This window comes from Trachinotus anak, unplaced genomic scaffold, assembly GCF_046630095.1.
Source record: "Trachinotus anak isolate AG129_WGS33_773 ecotype Australia unplaced genomic scaffold, CSIRO_AGI_Tana_v1 ptg000004l, whole genome shotgun sequence".
NCBI lineage: Eukaryota > Metazoa > Chordata > Actinopteri > Carangiformes > Carangidae > Trachinotus > Trachinotus anak.
The window spans coordinates 15,336,504-15,355,621 of NW_027273855.1; the positions used below are offsets into that span (position 1 = coordinate 15,336,504).

Here is a 19,118-nt window from a genome sequence, read left to right on the forward strand (position 1 = left end):
TACTGACATCAGTCTTTCCCGCCGCAAATGAACCTCTGTATGACTGTACGTCTCAAGCACGAAAAGAGCATACTGTGGGACCTTGGGAAATCCCCATAGTTGTCAACTATCTAATCTCTTTGAAGGATGCTTTAATAATTGGCAATGCTGGTTTTTTTTAAAAAAAGTATCTACATTTCAAAAACTGATTTCAGTAAACAAGACTGAAGTTGGCTATGATAGCAGAAACCCTGCAATGTACAAGTACTCTGTACTGCGAGTCTATCGGATGTGTCCCTCTCAACTGAGGCAGCACACAAATATCATAAAGATCTGAGAAGGTGGCAAAGCACCTTTATTAGCTCCTTGGTGTTCTGTTGGATTAGATCAAAAGCCACTTAAAAGAGTCTCGGTGTGCAGCAGCAGCTAACACTGACTGTGTGGGTATGTCAGCTGTCGAACAATTTCAAATTTGACTAACCAGGGTTTTCCATGGGCTGACTCTTGGTGTATATTGCTCCAAATTTCTATACATAGCTGATCATACTGAATGGGCACCTGCTGTTACACAGTGTGGATCATATTCCAATCCCCTCTGTCTCCAATTCCTTAGTTTATGCAAGAAAACAATATGAAACAAGTGAAAAAAACCCAATACATAACAGAATGTGTGAATATCAAAAGGTAACTTAATGACAAATGTAATAGAACAAGGCACTTAGTACTACACTATAAAGAAACAGTTTGGGAAATAAGTTTATTTGAGGTCTTGCCTCGATACCAAATGTTGTATCGAAAGCTACCATAAACATAAGCTTAGCTAAGTAAAAAGACTGGAAAAGTGGGAAAACAGCTAGCCTGACTCTGACCAAGGACAATGTTTGTTTAAGCCACAGAAAAAACAAAGTGTAAAAAAAAAGGTTTTTCCCAGCCCTATAACCCTTGTAAAATAAAAGTGTTGTTTTGACACTTTGGTTTATGCAGGGATTAAACAAACATATCATGTTAGTGAGCTTTGCAGTTGCTGGTAGGTAGATTTTGTTGCCTTTGGACAGAGCCAGGCTAGCTGTTCCCCCGTTTCCAGTCTTTGCACTAAACTAAGCTAAGCTAACCAGCTGCTGGCTGTAGTTTCATATTTACTGAGAGTGTTGTTCTCATCTAACTCCAGGCAAGTAAACAAATTAGTGCTGTGTTTCCCAAAGTGTCAAACCATTTAACTACTAGTCACCATCTCACTTTCAATGAAACAGACAGCAGAATGAAGTCACAAAAAAATCCAATAAACTGTATTAAACATTAGAAATGCAGCACTTTTTGGTGTGGAAACCTTGCAAATCCAAGCGCTATAGCTTTCTTGAATTGAGCTGTTGCTCATTCTTTTACATACTGTCGGCACATTCAACATATTGAACCAAATTCAACCTACTAAAAAAAGCAAACAGTTAAAAAGAAGCCCATTATGAACCAAGAAAACAGATTTTTAAATGTTTTTTTTTTTTTTTTTTTTTTTAATACCTACAGAGCACACTCTTTGGGTGTACGATATGATTTCATCTGAAAGCAACAGCATCACTGATGCACACTTTTTTTTTGGTCTTTTTACCTTTTCATATATTTTCTTATTACTTTACTTGTCAGTTAGTCACCCCTCAAGGCCACAATAAGATATTTTATTGTGTAGCCACTGTAGACAGACACATTTGATCTGAATAATGACTGCATGTTTTAAGTAACATTTCACTACTGATAACATTGTCTAGTGTATTGTGGATCACAGGGTAAAAGAACTAGGTTTAAGCATATGCACACTTAACCTACCACAAACACACTCACCCATTTATATACACAGAAACATTTTCAAATTAAATACATACAACACCGCAGGATTACTCATGAAATTAAAAGCTTTCTTTTTTTTTTATAGTATATACAATAATCGGTATGATTGACTCATAATTGATAGGATCTTTCAGGAAGGCCAGTATATGAAGCATTTTACTCTCCTTGGTACAAGGGTGTGGCCACAGCAGTGTCTAGACATGTTGGTTTCCATCTGCAAGTACACACCTGAGCATATGGAGGAAAAGAGGAAGAGAGAAAAGACAAAAGAAAACGTTTTAATCCTTTTGATACATATTCTGCTCACAGCGGCCCCACCGAGCCTTCCTGAAAACATGCAGCTACAAGCGTCCTGAAACATATCCTACCTCTAAGGCTGCGTGGTGCCATTTGTCCATCACACTCAATCGAAAATTTGCATTGACTTGATGTGTTCATTGACAAAAAGTGACTTGGCCAAACCCAGCTGTGGAGCAACAAGTTAAAAAGGAATCAGTGAAAGGCATCACACAGATACAAGCACACGCAAACATACACATACAATGAACGCACTCTCGCAATGACTGTAAGGGGAAAAGCACTGCGTCAGCAGCTTAGAGGAGCCTTGGGTGAATTATGGCAGTGTGAAACAGTGTTTTCCCTCTGCTGCCAGCTCTGCTTCTTAATTGATAACATTTATAAGCATTGCTATTGCTGCTGCTCATATGATAAGCACACTTCCTCATTCATTCATTTCAAGGAAATGTTTCATATATTTTGTCTATCCTCCACGCTTCCCACCTCTGACTCTCACTGTCTTGACCTCTTCTTAATCTCTCTTCAAATTTCCACATATTACTCCTCCCATAATAGATAGCAAGAACTGAAAACCAGTCTGCTGGGATTCCAGTGTGACTGTGCCTGTATTCACTGAACTCTTGGGTGTGGCAGGAGGGAAGGGAAAGTAACTGTGTGAGCCAGAGGAGTAATAACAAACACCCACCCATTTCAGCTGGGCCCTCCCACTAGCATGTGCTAGGCTTTAACCTGGTTAGGTTTGTGGAGTGTCTGCATCACAGAATTGAACTCATGGATCAACCAAAGTTTTGCATTACACCTCTGTCTAATTTACCTTTTTCGCAGCACCTTGCAAATTCTTGTCATTCCATAAGTTGTAGAGCAGCAGTGCGGCTGCTTTGCTGCCTTTGGGGAAAGACCTAGGACAGAAGGACAGTGGACATTAGGAAGCAAATCAAATCATTTATTTATATAGCGCCAAATCACAACAGAAGTTATCTCAAGGCACTTTCCAACTGGAGGAGGTCAAGACCTTCTCTATAAAGTATGGGAAAGAAAGAGACCCAAGAAAGGGCACAAGTTAGCAGCACAAGATAAGACCAAAAGAAAACAAGAAGAGATAGAAAAAAATAAGGCAAACCGTGCACAAACAAGAAAGAATTGAGAAGAAAAACATTTACGATATCACCTGCACTACTGCTATTTTAGATACTGAACACTGAAGTGAATTGAGAGATTGTGTTTGTGTTAAAACAACCTTTTGACAATAAACTGCAGTAGTTGCTGCAGTGCTGATGATAGATCAGAATGTTTGATTTATGTTCACTGTAAAAAGGGATGAATGCAGAATTTGTTTTTCTTTTTTTAAAAGCTGTTTACATCTTCTGCGGTCTCTTTCCACAAAGATAGTTTTGGTTTTATTCATCCTGTTTTGAGATGGGTCTCTGAGATTTCCGCATAGTGGAGGTGAATGTAATTTTGTTTATAATGTTCACAGCAGTGAAAAGATATATATTTAAAGATTCACTTGTAACTATTGACAGGGACTTTATTCAGAGTAACAAGAAGATTGTTTCTGCAAAGAGGTGCCCCTGCTGGTAATTAAGAGTTTATTTTTGTTAGTGCTGCGTGCTGTGAGAGAAAAATCTCAGAGAGATCTCAAAACATGGGCAGATAAAACCCAAAACTATGTGTGGAAAAATACCACCAGAGACAAGTGAGACAAAGCAAGTTTATTTATAGATCATTTCAAAACTAGAGGCAGTTCCCAAATGTTTCCCATAAGTCAGGGAAATGCATTTAAGTTTGTCAAAAATTTGAAATTTGAAAATCAAATCTCCCCCACAGAGATGAAAAACTAAGAACTCACCCATTCTCACTGAGGTCAGCCAGCGATGTCACCAGTTCATTACTAATGACCTTCTTGCTGACCTCAGTGTCCGCCATCATCAGGGTCTGTACTGTGTTACAAGCTGCCGCTATAGCGTCATCGCTTTTTCCCATTTCCCTGGGGCCAGAGGAGATGAGGCTGGTGAGCTCAGGCAGAATCTGCTTTGCTATAGAGAAGGAAATCGCAAGTCAGGTACATGTTGACAAAAACTACACTCATGCACCTGCAACAGAACTGGCAGGCATTATCAACATCTCATGCTTCTTCTTACCCATGGAGGTCTGCACACTGCTGGTCCGAGACAAGTTATTCAGCAGGGACATGGCAGTCTTCTGCAGGCCAGAGTTCGGTGACTTTAAGAGAGGGGGCATGTGCATCAGAGCACCCAACTTCTGAACCAGAATCTGGCTCATGACTGAGGACCCCTGAAACAAAAGAACAGCAAAACACAGTGGGACAGAGGGAGGAAAAGACATTAGCTGTAGATGTCCATATTTATCCCATATCTGCATTGTGAAATCCATTCCAGCTGACATTGTAATTAGCTGAAAATGCATGCCTCCCACTTTCCCTTTTTTTCTTTAATTACCTCTAAATCCATGGAGACAAACCTCCACCCTTTTTCTCACAAAACCAGTTCGTTCATCTTGTGAATAGCACTGCTGTGTCATTTATCCTACCACCTCTCTGTCTCTGTTTTCTCCTCTCCTAAATCAATCTGAAATAATCCTGAATGTCCATTTTGGCACTCACCAGTCCTCTGCCGGCAGTGAGATTCTGCAGGGCACCACAGCAGGCCTCCAGGGTGGCGTCCTTCTGGGACGAGCCCAGCAGAGACAGGTAGGTCTGCATAGCTTTGGGATGGCACAACCACTTTTGACCTGATGGGGTACTGTCGTCTAGCACTGCCCGATTCACATCAAATGAAAACTGAGGATAGAGGAAGACAGGAGAATGGAAGTGGGGCTTGGATTAAAGGGCCTGTCTAGTTTTTAACCAGCAGGCACAGATGGAGGTTTGCTGGTTGATGCCCACCTGCTTTTGAGCCTTGCTGCTCCTGGGGCTGAAGCATCCAACAGTGGGGCTTTTCCTACCTCCAGACTCGCCCTCTGTCTGAAGGTTGTAGTTGCTGAAGCACTCAGGGGCCTCCGACTCCAACTTGTAGGTCAAGTTGTGGAGGATGCATGCACAGTTCTCCACAGACTAGAGGAGATGACGGGAGCAGTCATTAACTACTCTGTTAACCTTCGCATCAGCATTTTCACCAATAACTCCACAGCACAGAAGATTTAGTTTCTGACTTACCTGCCACATTTATGCACATTTGCTACTGTGTTCAAAGAGAGATATTTGCAAATACAAAGATGGCTCTTGCTTGTTTGTCATTTGAAAAAATAAAATGACACACAACTCACTTCTCATTGTCTACCATTGTTGTGATGGACAAGACAAAAAAATACAAACCTTGTGTGTCCCAAATCTCTACAATAGAGACAGTAAAATCTTATCACACCAATGGACAAAAGTAATTTAGAATAAAACCCAAGTTAACACATACTGGAATTTCCCTTTCATAGATCTAATCTATTAGGCAAACAGCCAACGAGGTCAGCTAGTGTGTTTATTTAACAGGAAAATAAATGAATTTAATTAAGGTTCAGTGATTGGGGTAAATGATCCTTAATCAAAATCCCAGTGAATAACAATAAAAGGATGAAAGCTTCACGTATACAACAAATGTTACTAAAACCATTTTAGCATCAACAAGCTCAGGGCAGCAACTGTCCTCTTCCATTGCAACAGGGATTCCAGCTGGAGTTCACTACAAGAAGCTAACGTCTCGCCTTAACAGAGCTGAGAAAAATGAAACAAAATACATTCTCTCTCTGTCTCCCACAAAGACAACATGAAGCCATACCTCACCAGTCATACTCTACTACGTCATTAAAAGAAGCCTCTGTAAACAGCACCAGCCCAGACATGGGATTAAGTGCAGATCCACACCCAAAACTTCCACAAATGAGGTGTTACACATCTAAGCACACTAACTACGTACATATGCTGCCTCCGCCTGCAGTATTTACCTGCTTATCCATGTATAGTGAGTTTATGGATGTGGCAGCATGTCACTGTGCATTCAAGTGGGTATGTATGTATGTGTATTTGTACTGTATGTGTGTGTACATGTGCTTCAGCATCTTGACTTAAGACATTCTGTTTGAGACACATGAGATATGTACTACAGGAACTATGAGTAAACTAGTATATAGTCAGCATGCATGAATCCAACCACAGCTGTTCTCACACATCCACAAGTCATTGATAGAGGGACAATGTGGACAAAAACAACAAGCCAGGAACCCAGTGTGTGGCCTAATAAACAAAAAAACAATTCAATAATGATGTTTAAACTTCAAGTGTCTCTATGAACACTGCAATTAATGCCAACTCCTCTCTGTGCAACCAGTGATTGTTTTCTCTATTAACAGATGAATAGTTCTTTAAAATATCTAAAAGGAGTGAAAAATACCTGTCACAATGTTGTTAAGTACAAGGTCATTAAATTTCCTGTACACAAAGACTTACTGACTCAATTACTAGTTTTAATGATAATGATGATGATGATGAAGGTGGTATAGATGATAGTGGAGGAAGTAAAATAGACAACAACAGAAAATTAACTCAGTTACTGGACTCAGAGGTGTACCTTGTCATCAGGGTTTTCCTCTGCCACACAGGACTGGATGTAACTCATGAGGGAGTCGATGAGGCCACTGCAGTCTCTCATTGCATTCCTCTCCCTCTCTTTGGAGCAGCTCAGGTTCCTATAAACATCATCCGGTTGTCATTTAAGTTTGCATGGGAACACTAGCATGACTAGAACACAATATGAGACACAGGACTGCATGTGCCTCGACAGGTAACTTGCACTGTCACACCCTGTAAGCAAACTTGATCAGGCAACGTGTGTGTGTGGAAAAAAGCATGATTTTATATTGCCAGTATTTAGTAGTTGCAATTGTACCTTTAATTTAGTACACATTAATATTATTTGTGTATTGCATGCATGTGGAAGTGTATAGGACAGAAATTAAGACTTTTAAAGGAGGCAGACATCAGACAAACGAGCTGCTCACTGTACTGAGAGGTACCAATGCCTTTTTCATAATCTTCCTTTTTTACCACACTTTCATTATTGATTAATCTTCCAATTATTTGATTCATCATTAATCATTTCATCTGTAAAACTATTGAAACGTCCTTCAGTGTCCCTGGTGATGTCTTCAAATGTCTTGTTTTGTCTTGTTTTAAAACCATGAAGATATTAAATCTACAGTAGTGTAAAACAGAGAAAAGAAGCAAAACCTCACACGGGAGAAGAATGTTTAAAATTATTAATTGATTATGCAAATAGTTGTTGAATACTTTTCCAATGTATTGGGGATTTTCAGTATAGATTGTGGGCCTTGATAATCACCCATATAAGGTACAGACTGGCACAACTGATCCTAATGAAATGTTCTCACCTCAGACACCCTGTGGCGTTGTAGAAGACATCAGGGTGTATGTTATTGTTGGTGCTGTTGTCTGACCAGCCGTTGAATGGCACCACCACATTCTCAGTCAGAGCGGGCAGCGCTGTCATTGAGAGTTCCTCCTTCAGCTCATCGCTGGAGGACAGGTTCCACAGCAGGCCTACACATTGCAAGAAGAATTAAAGTACGAGCAATTGAAAAAAAAATCCTACTGGACATTTTTGAGTCATTTCATCCATTATATTCCTAAAAACATCTTGTGGACTAAGAAATGGATGGTTGAAGAACTAATATGAAATTACTTTTTCTTTGATAACTGTATGAAATACTGCTCACAATGGTTACGGCACATGATTATGGATATGGTACAATAGGGAAGAATATTAGTGCTTGTTTTTTTTTAACCTTTACATAAGTGGTTTACTTCAACCCCCATTTTTGAATGTTCTCTTAAGCCTCCTGTGATATTGTCTGACTGTATTTAATGTATCACTACTATTACTACTTGATTTATTCCTTCCACATGGCCAATTCTCTTTTTTGAAAACTAATAATATTGCTTATTTTAACAACCTCCTTCTCTTTATTATTTTCTTTTTTCTTCATTTTATTTTTCTCTTTTGCAAGTATATAGGACTTGATTGATGAACAGGTAAATGTGGGTAAAATGTAAAATGTTTATGTTTTCACCCAGGATTAAAACTCCACCATGTCCCACTTTCACCTAATATTCATGACCTGTCTTATATAATGTTCTACCTGTGATTTGTTTCTGAGTCTCAGTAGAATCGGTCTCCTTCAGCAGCTGCAGGGCCTTAGCTATACCACCACAGTGTTGAACCTCCAGCTTGTTGTTCTGGTGCTTAAACACCAGGTTCCTCAGAGCCCCAGCAGCAGCCTGGTTCACTGCAGGGTTGGGGCTCCGCAGCAGGGTCACCAGTGAGGGGATACCTTCTAGTTGGAAAACCTTGCGACACAGAATGTGGAGGAAACGGGTGAGTAAACCTTTCAGGCGTGGCATTACATTCACAACACTGTAAATTACAAACAGAACTATCAACCAAGTGTGATGATAAATGCTCTCTCCTCCCTTTCCCTCAAGGCAGGTTACACAAAGGTCTTCAGAGAGCGCTCTCCTGCTTGTATATGTACAGTACAAGACAATCCTCACACACGTGTGATGTGAAAACTGCACAGCAGTGTCTGCTTGTTTGGAGGGCGTGTCTGGACTATAAGCAATAACAGTAAATGTATGTACGAGTGCTCAGACCTCCTGTTTCGCACGCTCCTCACTGTAGGTGGTGTGTTGGATAAAGGTGGCTCCAAACTGCTGGAAATTCTCATCAGGGTGAGACAGGTACTCTACGGCATCCTTTAGGGTCACGTCTGCCATGTTAATCCCACTGTCCACCCTGGAGAAGTAGAGATCAGCATGAACTTAATTCAGTGTCGGAAATCATTTCTGATATATTAAAAAGACAACCAGAGACATTTGAAAGGCAGGTAAACTCACGCTGTTTGCTGTAGCATCTTAGATGTTTTGATGGTACCCATCTTGCCCTCAGTTTGGGACTGGGCAGAGGGCGACTGGAGGATGCGAGTCTGGCTGTTGGTCATCTGAGTGCCGTTGGTCATGGAATAGGTGCTGTGTCTATTGAGTCGAGTCTGGATGGTGTGCTGGCTCTGGGATACCTGCCCCTTGGCTCTCTAAATAAAGAGCATTTTACAATGCTAATTTGGTTCTGTGGGGTACTTGCAGTTTTGATGTTTACACACATTTTGCACAACATGTTTAGGTACTTCCGTGGCATTGCAGGTTGAGAGAATAAGAATAAATGATCACCATAGCAGGTGCAGGGGCAGTAGAAAACGGAGGAGCCAAGGCAGGGTCGCTGCGACTGGGTTTCAGCCTATTGGGACTGGGGGGCCAGGTGGAATCTTGGATTTGCTGATCCCATGTGCCTGACGTGCTGAAATGTTTTGCTCCCATGGTTCTAGTGGACAGAGTGCGAATCTTCTGAGTGTTTATCTAAAAAGAAAAAATGTGTCTCACATGAGATTTACTTACATAAAACATTTCATCCACGGACGATCGGTTTTAAAACTTTAGGACCTACATACTTTAGCACTTTATCCAGGTTAGTTTGAAAAATACACACGACACACTGTAAGAAGTCCACACCAGCCGGTCGTGGAAAAGTATATCTTAGCTATAGCCTATCTGCTAAAACACTGTGTAACCTTAAGGCTTCTTTGCAGCAACAGTCCAGGTCGGGAAAAAAGGAAAGTAGGTTATCCACTTTCTACAAGAGCAGTTTTCAAAGACATCACCCTGTTAACCAAGACAGAGGAATTTGACCTGACACAAAGCCTGCAAAGCCCTTTTTTCCTTCCTTCCTTCCTTCTCACTTCATGCTGAGAGCAGCAGAATGCCCCAAACAATCACACAAACCAAGGTAACGTAATATCTGTCACTGGAGACTAACTCAAGCCTTGTGCATTATAAGACCACTGGCGCAGTTGAGCAGTTTCTCACAGAAGAGCTTTGTGCGTACAAGTCAGACACAGCACCCGCTAACGTTCACAATCCTGATGCCAATAAACAACTTAATCTCCTGTAATTACGGATTGTAATTATATCACTTTACATTGCTTTTTTGGCTTTATGTGTGTGTGTGTGTGTGTGTGTGTGTGTGTATACACAACACACTATTCAAGCTTTGTCACACAATAACCAAGGAAGAAACTTGGCATAGCTTAAGCAAAATGACAGAACATGTCTCGCCACTGCTTTAATGATCAGTCATTCTTACAATTAAACCTTGGTCTCCTATTGGTTTGTTTGAAAAATTACAGTGAAATGTGACGTTTCTGGATGAGAAAAAGATTCTCACTGGTCTTTGAGCACATTGAAAGTTAAGTAAAGAGGTGTGTGCCAGTGAGACAATGAAAGCGATAACATTCCCTTTCTCCTCTCCAAACATCAAAGCTTATGAAGTTACAAGAATTTTCTCACAGTTAATCACCACAGCTGCCATGTTGACATTTTGATTTGTGGAATTTATAAGGAAGGTATATCAGCTAAGTAGGTTACACACATACACACAGTGTTTTGTTTTTTTTTTAAACTAACCCCATCCTCTCCCTTTGTGTACCAGCTCTCTCTTCAAACTGGACTGGTTGCTCAGTTACCAACCATACGTGAGCCCTGTTACCCTGCAGCAAAAGAATGATGGAGGAGAGATCTGTCAACAACATGCCTGATAAGAACTGACAGCATATTTACTCTAAAAGTGCACCATGTTCCCTTCATTTGGGTACAGACAGACTGAGCCACTGTGATCTTTAATACATGTGCAAAGATCATCAACCCATCAAATATGGAACTTTTTTGTCTAGATAATGAAACACAAAGTAATTTATGATCAAGTATCAAGCAGCATGTTAGCGACTCAAAACTGCAGCACTGCAAAATATGATTTGATTGCTTGCAGTTTGGTTTGCATTTCTGACATTGGGTTCTTATTTTAAATGATGTGGCGCTGCTCCTTTATTGGTCAAATAAACTATTATTTATTATATGCAGAATTATATACAGAACTTCAAGTCTACACGAGCAAGCATAAATCTTCTGATGCCACTAGATTAAAATTACATAACAAAGTCCATGAAGTGCCTCTAAACTGAAACCGAAGTGGGTGATTTGTGGTCACTAGCTCTGCAGTGCATCTTTTACCGAGCAACCCAAGTATTCATTTTGCATGTGGAATTTAGATAAGGTGACAGAATCAACACAAACATTACAGAGGACAGTAGGTGACAGATGTGCATACAGTGGTGTGTGATGATTGCGAACCTTCATCAGCAAGAACACATCACCACACGCCCTAGACATTCCTCAACTCACTGTCAATAGGTCAGGTCAGGCTTACCCAGAGCTACATACTCGCGCACACATATATATGCACGCACGCACGCGCACGCACACACACACACACACACACACACACACACACACACACAATGATGAAGTCAACATTAATCCTCTGTGGAATTTGGATTAGTTCAGTGCTGCAAATGAGTTGAACTCACCCTGACTCATAGTAAGAGGACTGGAATTAAGGATGACGCTCAAAAACAATATCTGTCCATTTCCAAAATGAGAAAATCACACACACCTGGTTGCTAGATACAAAAGTATGTTGCATTAACTGCTCATTACATTCGCACAGACACACTGCTATGCACGCACACACGCGCGCGCGCACACACACACACACAAAAAAAAATCCACAATTGCATCTATGCACATAGGCAACACTTAAATTAAATCAAACAGATTGAAAATTGATTCAGAGAAAATGTTAATTTTCAAGGAGAAAGACAAAACAGTATCATAAAATGTGAGGACACATTAATAACTTACTGGTTCAGGGTATGAGTTGTAAGAGCCAGGAGAGCCATGTGCCAACACCAACAGTTTAACCAGATTGATTACGGTATAACGTTTCATAAATCACCCATGTGTGCAGATACGGTTATGGAAAGTTGGCACACCTCCATACCAGTGTCAAGGTGGCGCTGAAGTTGTCACAGAATGTCATAGAATTGAAAACGTCTTCAGTTCAATGGCCAAAAATACATCAGTTGATGTTATATTTAATTATCAGTGGTTAACTAACTTGTGAGGCAAAAGTGCCTGCCAAAGCCAATTAGCACATCAGGTTCTTTTTAAAGAAGAACTGCTAGAAGTGTAATAAACAGCTTAGCTCAGATATTAAGAATGCTCTGTAATTAATCCAAATATGTATCTTTTTTTTTTTAATTAGTGGGAGAAATATTTACTATTTAAAACCATATTTCCCCTTTTTCACAAGTGGATCAAGAGCAGAGTTAGACTAAATTAGCCACAGCTAGTCTAGCTTTTGTTTGTTAATGTGAGGTATCATATTATTCTGAAAGTCCTGATCAGCAGTTTTTTTTTTTTTTTTTTTAGATGATTTAAAAATAGGTTTGAGCATCACTGTGGCTGTGTCATGAAACTCCACCAAAGATAAAATCAAACCTACGCCCTTGAAATCCCCTATGCCTGAGCAAATCCTCCCATTTGACAATGACACCGACATCTTAACAATCAGGGAGTGTATCTGTAAAGGACCATATCAGCATTTTTGCATATTTAGCCCATTTAAAAAAAAAAATCTTACTCTTTACTGTTTTTTAAAGCATGTGCCAGTGTTCTATATTTTCTTAAAAGGATCGTTTCACAGTTTGGGTTTTGCTTTCTTGCCAATAGTTAGATGAGAAAATTGATACCACTCTCATCTATGTCCATTCATTATGAAGCCGAAGCCAGAAGCCAGTTAGTTTAGCTTTGCATGAAGACTGGAAACAGGGGGAAAACAACTAGGCTGGTTCTGTCCAGAAGTAACAAAATCTGCAAATCAGCACCTCTTAACCCAAATGGCCCTGCACATAACTCCTTGTAAAACCACAACTTGTCATTTTTACACTTCGGTCTTTGTATGCATTAAACAAAAATGATTTTCATTATTTTATTGTTGTATGACTTGTGTTATCTTTGCATGGTAATTCAATTGTCAGTTTCATTCAAAAAGCTTAATCTGCATTACCACACAACACAGACAACAAAAATGACCGAAACAGATGGCTAAAGCAGTAATGTAAAGAATCTGTGATTATGGAAAATAACATTTGGTCCCTTAACGCAGAGTCTGTGAAAGGGAGAAGGATCTGTGCTCTGATTATCTCTAAAGTAACAAATGGTGCTGTTACAAGAGACAAACAATTACCGTTTTGTTGTAGCCTGATGATATAGCGGAGTTGCTGCGGCTGAAGGTGCTGTTAGCATTGGATGGAGAAAACTTGAACGATCCAAACTCGCTGTATGTTGTCAAAGTCTGCGGCATCGGGCCTGTTAAAAGAGAAGTCGTGAGAAAAACTGAAAATGAACAACAGAGGCACAGAGAGAGGCAAAATGCAAGACAGGCATGCAGACAGAAAAAAACTGAGAATAAAAAACTAAGATAAAATCTACAGGGAGCATAAAGCTGGCAAGACAACATGGAGATGTGTGGTGTCCTCATGTGGGCATCAGGTTTCTATCCCTGATATTCTGTAAGTTGTAACAATCTGTTTTGTGCGTATGCTATTATTTATGTAAAATATCCGTCCACATGCATGGTGATTTCTGCTTCCCAGAGACTTGCAGCACTGTTTAATGTGCCCTTTACAAATGTTTTAAACTTTATTACATTTAGAAAATGCACCACCCAACCCACAGGTAGGCCCACAGGCCAGAGGTATCAGACTGAGTCAGGTGTGTGTCGTTGGATAAGTAGCCTGCTTCCCTGTCTTTGTTATGTTGGACAAAGACATTTTATTATTTTATCTTTATTTTATCTTCAGGTTTGTTTTCTTTTTAAAATCCTACCCTTTATTTCTGGTTTACATCTCTGGTTTAGTATTTTATTATTCTTCCTTTATCTTTCTTTTATCTTTCATCTTTGTTTTCCTGTCTTTGGTGTTTCTTCATTGCAAATTTACACGATTCATGATTGCGTTTCCTCAGTCACTGTTTTTATTGCTTTTAGTCTGTAAAGCGCTTTTGTTATATGTGTGTATAGAAACTGCTAGACAACTTAAGTCTGATTGATTGATTGATTGATTGATTGAAATCCAATTTAAAATAGATACAAAACCAACTTCATGAATTGTATTAGATTAATTTCAAATATTCAACACATAAATTAAAAATATGGAAATCAATGACACTACATTTTAAAAAATGGAAATAACAAGCCAAATTCACATTTACATTTTTTTTTATTATGTTCAATTTGCAATTTGATTAACAGTTTGGTTCAATTTGCCAATACTATACTTTTAATTTGGTTGCCTAGTTTTGGCAAAACAAAGTGTTGGTCAACCTGCTAAGTCGAAGGATGAACCTTAATCTAGTAGTGTCATGAGTGTTTTTATTTGTTAATACAGTTTAATTGGATCCATTTACTGATGGACTGATTTATCACTTTATGTTCATTGCCAGATTAAACATCAATGATTGAGTTGGTTGGTAATTTGAGCTTTTAGTGGCTAACATCGTTTAGTTGTAAAGCGATTGACAGGTAATCATTTTGCTCTGTAACTATTTTGTTTAGAGGACAGCTTAGAAGACCTTTACACACATATTACAGGCTTTAAAATCAATATACATGTCTCCTAATCCTTAAATCGGTCACAAAGAGACATGACATCATGTCAGTCACGTGTGTATGCATAGGAAAATCCACCGTTTGCCTGGGAGCATGTTTTAGCACATGTGCCCGTCTGTCTTGTTGGATGATTCATGTGAATGTGAGGCTCACTGCCATTTTGTGCCAAGTGTAAGGTTGACACTTCACCATTACAGGATTACTGCAGTCAAAACTATGGCTTAATCATCACATCAACATATGTGAACTCTGCGCAGGGAAGGAAGAAGCCTCCCAAAGAGACCTTAAAAGCTAAGTTCACATACAGCATTAAAAAAGCTCACTTTTTTTTCTCTTACCCTTATGTCATGCCAAACAGATTGTTTTCATTTTATACGCTGAGATTTTCAGATATCTGCATCTGAATCTGCTGCTGCCACTCCAATTACAGCAGAGGTTGAAACTCAACAGCAACATGTCTTCCAAGAAACGGCGTCTCAGGATAATCAACAGACCTCGCTGTGGGCAGTTTTCATAGAGACGATCTCTGTGGTAGAAAGCAGTTTCCTCTATATTGCACACTGAAGAAGGCAAAGTTGAATCATCTGTACGTTTCAATCCCTTGTGCTAAATAGAAACTGAATAAAGCTAAAAGAGCATTCTGATTGATTTGGATGAGCAAACTCTTCTTGTAGGTCTACTAGATGGATTTTTGACCATGCCCGCACCCATCTGTGCATAATGATTTTTTTCCCCTCTACCTTCAACTCTTTGAGCTGCACACACAAAAATCCATTCGCCTGCATTGTGTTGGGGGTAGCAGCAGAAATGTGAGAGGGCGACATCTCATAACCTCTGCACATAAAACCAAAACTGTGTGCTTGGCTTGATAGCACTCGAGATGAGTGAGAAAATATGCCTTTTTGTAACGTGCTTGACCTGCTCATTAGACTGTGACAGAAGAGAACATGGCTGTTAACAGAAAAATCCACAGTTGCGACATGAGTTGGCGTCCAGCTAATGTCTGAATTTATCATCTTTGTAGCTACAACACTGTAAGTAAAACAGCCAGTTGAGCAGTCACATAAATGCTGAATAATGTTCATGTTTTTGCCCCAGTATTAAAGCTTAGAGTAGCTGGATAACCTGAGGGGTGTGTGGCTGTTTTGCTTATTATTCAGTGTTTGTTTACTGCTTTGTGTTTCCTTGATATTTGCCCTGAGCATAGAATTCCCAGCCAGATCCTAAGCTTACTTTTAGAAGCCTAATGTTTTACTTTAGAGCAATTAGTGTGTCTTAAATGTTGACAAGACAGATTTACAAATAAGGACACAAAGGGACAAACCAGTTTCAGTTTTCATTGTGAAGAGTTCATTTTGAAGCTATTCATTTTGTTGAGCAGACATGATAAAGTATTTATTTACTTCAGGTTAAATTTAAGTATTTGTTTATGCCTCTCATACGGACTTTAAATTTAATGGAGGCGTCCTTATCATGTGTGCCATAAATTTCACAACCACTTCAAACAGTGACCGTGTCACTAAAACACCACACAGACAGCCTACTTTGCAAATTACTATAGTAACAAAGGCTAATGATATTTTTCCTTGTGGCCATATAAACACCATGCACTGCAGCTCATCGCAACAGGAGGTGCAGCCAGAGATGACATTTCACACCGGTTACACGGCCTGTGCACTTCTGACTTCTGTCATACTAAATAAATCAATACACAACTCCCCACCTGTCCCTCGGTCACTTCCTTCCCCTGAACAAGCACAGACTCGAAACAGCAATGTGTATGCCCACTTTTTCTCCTAGAAAAGAAATCCTGCTGAGCTCTGGTTATTCTCCCTGATTAGTTGGTCAGAAAAACGCAGCACAAAAAAAAAAAAAAAACCAAAAACAACAAAAAAAACAAACAAAGAAAAAAAAAAAAACAGCAATCTGTTTGGAGGATGCAACCACCAACTCCGGGTCAGTTCGGTTACTCCCGGTAGTTTTACAGGAAAACGCTAGTTACATAACAGCATCACACACGCTCGGAGTCTCAGCAGCTTAAACCAATATGAAGATGTGAGAGTGCGTACTTGTCGGCGACGGGGACACCGGGTCGCTCCTCCCGGCCCTTGACCTCCCTCTCTTGATGGTGTGCACCTGGTCCAGCACGCGCCGCTGGCCCGAGCGCAGCCTGTCGTCGGAGGGCAGCGCGAGCGACGTGTCCTCCGCGCACCTGGCGGCCATCGCGGATCTCAGCGGCTCCGGCGCCATCATCTTCCTGTGAGCGGCTCGGCCTGAACCAGCTGTCACCCCGCTCTCAAAAGAGAGAAAGAAAAAAAAAAAAAAAAAACCACCAAAAACAATAAAACAAACAAAAACAAAGTAGAGACCGAGAGGAGGAGGAGGAGAAGGAGAAGAAGAAGCGCAGCTGGACTGAACGCAGCAGCGGATGTGCCGAGTGTGTGGAGAGGCTTAAAGTTCCCACAGCAGCAGCAGCAGCAGCAGCGGCTGCGGCGGCGGCTCCACCCCACGGAACCGCGCCCCGCCGAGGGTGGGGACCTGGAGGGTTCACAGGCAGGTGTGGAGCGGAGGGAGGGGCCGTTGAAGCTACGTGCGCTGCGTAATTTACGCGCAGATTGTGGTGCAACGGAGCAAGTAGCGTTCACTGTTGTGTCGTAATCTTTTTCTTTTTGTCGATCTCCTACTTGTCACTATACAGACTGCGCAGCTTAGGTAGACAATGACAATAGGCACGTACAATGTGAGGACTATGACAATGTATAAACTAACAGAGTGGAACCAAATACATTTAGGTTACTCAAGTACATTGATTTAATACAGTTACTAGTTGTTGTTGGGTTTTTTTTTTTCCTCAGGTGAATATTTTACATAGAAAACATGAGCTTCTAAAATAAAATGAAATAAATAAGAAGGAAAAATACCCAACAGTGTATGTGACAAAAGTTAGCCGACCAGCTACAGCATTCAAAAGCTGGCTACCACTCTCTAAAAAGGCATACAGAATTTACAGATTTCACAAATTACTCTTTATTAAATACTTAATAAGGACTTTATAGGTGTATTATGCCTTATCAGGGATACATTTTGAGTTATAAGAAAGTTACGTCATCAAAAAAGTGTTACTTTTTATTATTTTTTGTAACTTTTTAATGATTTATATTGTATTGATTTTGCTATATGAAAAAAAATAACTAATCACAAAAAATTATGCAAAAAAAAAAAAAAAAGAAGCACACAAATGCATCTGTATGCATTATAGATCATTAACCCACATTAGCACCTATGTACATATTTATAAATCTCAAACATTTAGGGTTTTTGTTTATTTTTAATCTAGGTTTTGGTTTGGCTGACATTGTATGATCTGATTCATTGTTGAGGAGAGACAGGTCAGGGCATGAGCGAGCATCAGACAACCTGCAAAGAGAGCTAAGAAAAGGTGAGGAATCAGAAAGAGAGGGAAAGAGATGAGTTAGATGAAAGAAAAAGAGAAGGGAAGAAAAGAAGATAATATGAGCGCATGGTCTCTGCATAACCGGATTGTTTTGGCTAAGTTTCTTCAGGTGACATTTTCCCACCACACCCTTCACTTCAACTCTGCCAAGCTAATAAATACACGTCCTTTGAGTAATGTAGCTGTAATAATATATATAATATATAATAATAATGTGTGTACGTGTATGTGTGTGTGTGTGTGTGTGTGTGTCTATGATAATGTACAGTATGTCAAAGTGGGTGCAGATAAACTCAGCCTCTAATGGTGTATTCCTACCAGTGTTTTTATCTGCGAGAGAGAGAGAGAGAGAGAGAGAAGGAGAGAGCGATGAGTCAGAGATTTGTTTGATATACTGATAGTGTAAATCCATCCAAGCAGGTAAGATTTTGGGTTAAGGACAGGGATGTATTGTTTGATTAGATCGACTGACTGGTCAGAATGAGCCATGACTGAAGTTTACTGATTTAAGGTGAGATACAGCCACGAGCAACCTGTTAGCTATATCCTTGTGTTCAGGATTAAGTACCACACCCTGCCTGAGGGCTTAGTGTGTGTCACTGTTCACCACTTGCAGTTTTGGCAACATGGCATTGGTAAGTGGAGGCGTCACAGACAGATAAAACTCTGACTAATGCCGGTAAACAGAGAGTGTGTGTCAGAGAGAGAGAGGAATACTGGAAGTGAACAGGTTGTTAATAACCTTGACAAAGTTACAATGAGAACATCTGTATAAAGCCAAGTGCCACTCTAAATCTTTGCCCAATTTCCTGCAGGTATAGGTAATATTGCAGGTATAGGTAATGCTTGTGTGGCTGGGGAGGACAAGTTTTCATTTACAATAAGAACAAATGAGCTCAAAGTAGCTC

General features: G+C 40.0%; 1 protein-coding gene across 1 annotated transcript; it reads right to left on the reverse strand.

Moving 5' to 3' along the window:
- Positions 1–1,466: 1,466 nt before the first annotated feature.
- On the reverse strand, positions 1,467–17,317 carry LOC139620610 (plakophilin-1). The gene is made up of 15 exons (XM_071476326.1): positions 16,826–17,317; positions 13,335–13,456; positions 9,365–9,550; positions 9,035–9,228; positions 8,792–8,933; positions 8,281–8,488; positions 7,513–7,681; positions 6,693–6,810; positions 5,021–5,188; positions 4,739–4,915; positions 4,257–4,410; positions 3,965–4,151; positions 2,930–3,014; positions 2,187–2,284; positions 1,467–2,046 (listed from the first exon to the last, which is right to left on the reverse strand). Exons 1-14 carry the CDS (start codon positions 17,007–17,009, stop codon positions 2,222–2,224), a joined length of 2,157 nt encoding a protein of 718 aa, XP_071332427.1. The 5' UTR covers positions 17,010–17,317; the 3' UTR covers positions 1,467–2,046; positions 2,187–2,221.
- Between the last annotated feature and the right edge of the window lie 1,801 nt (positions 17,318–19,118).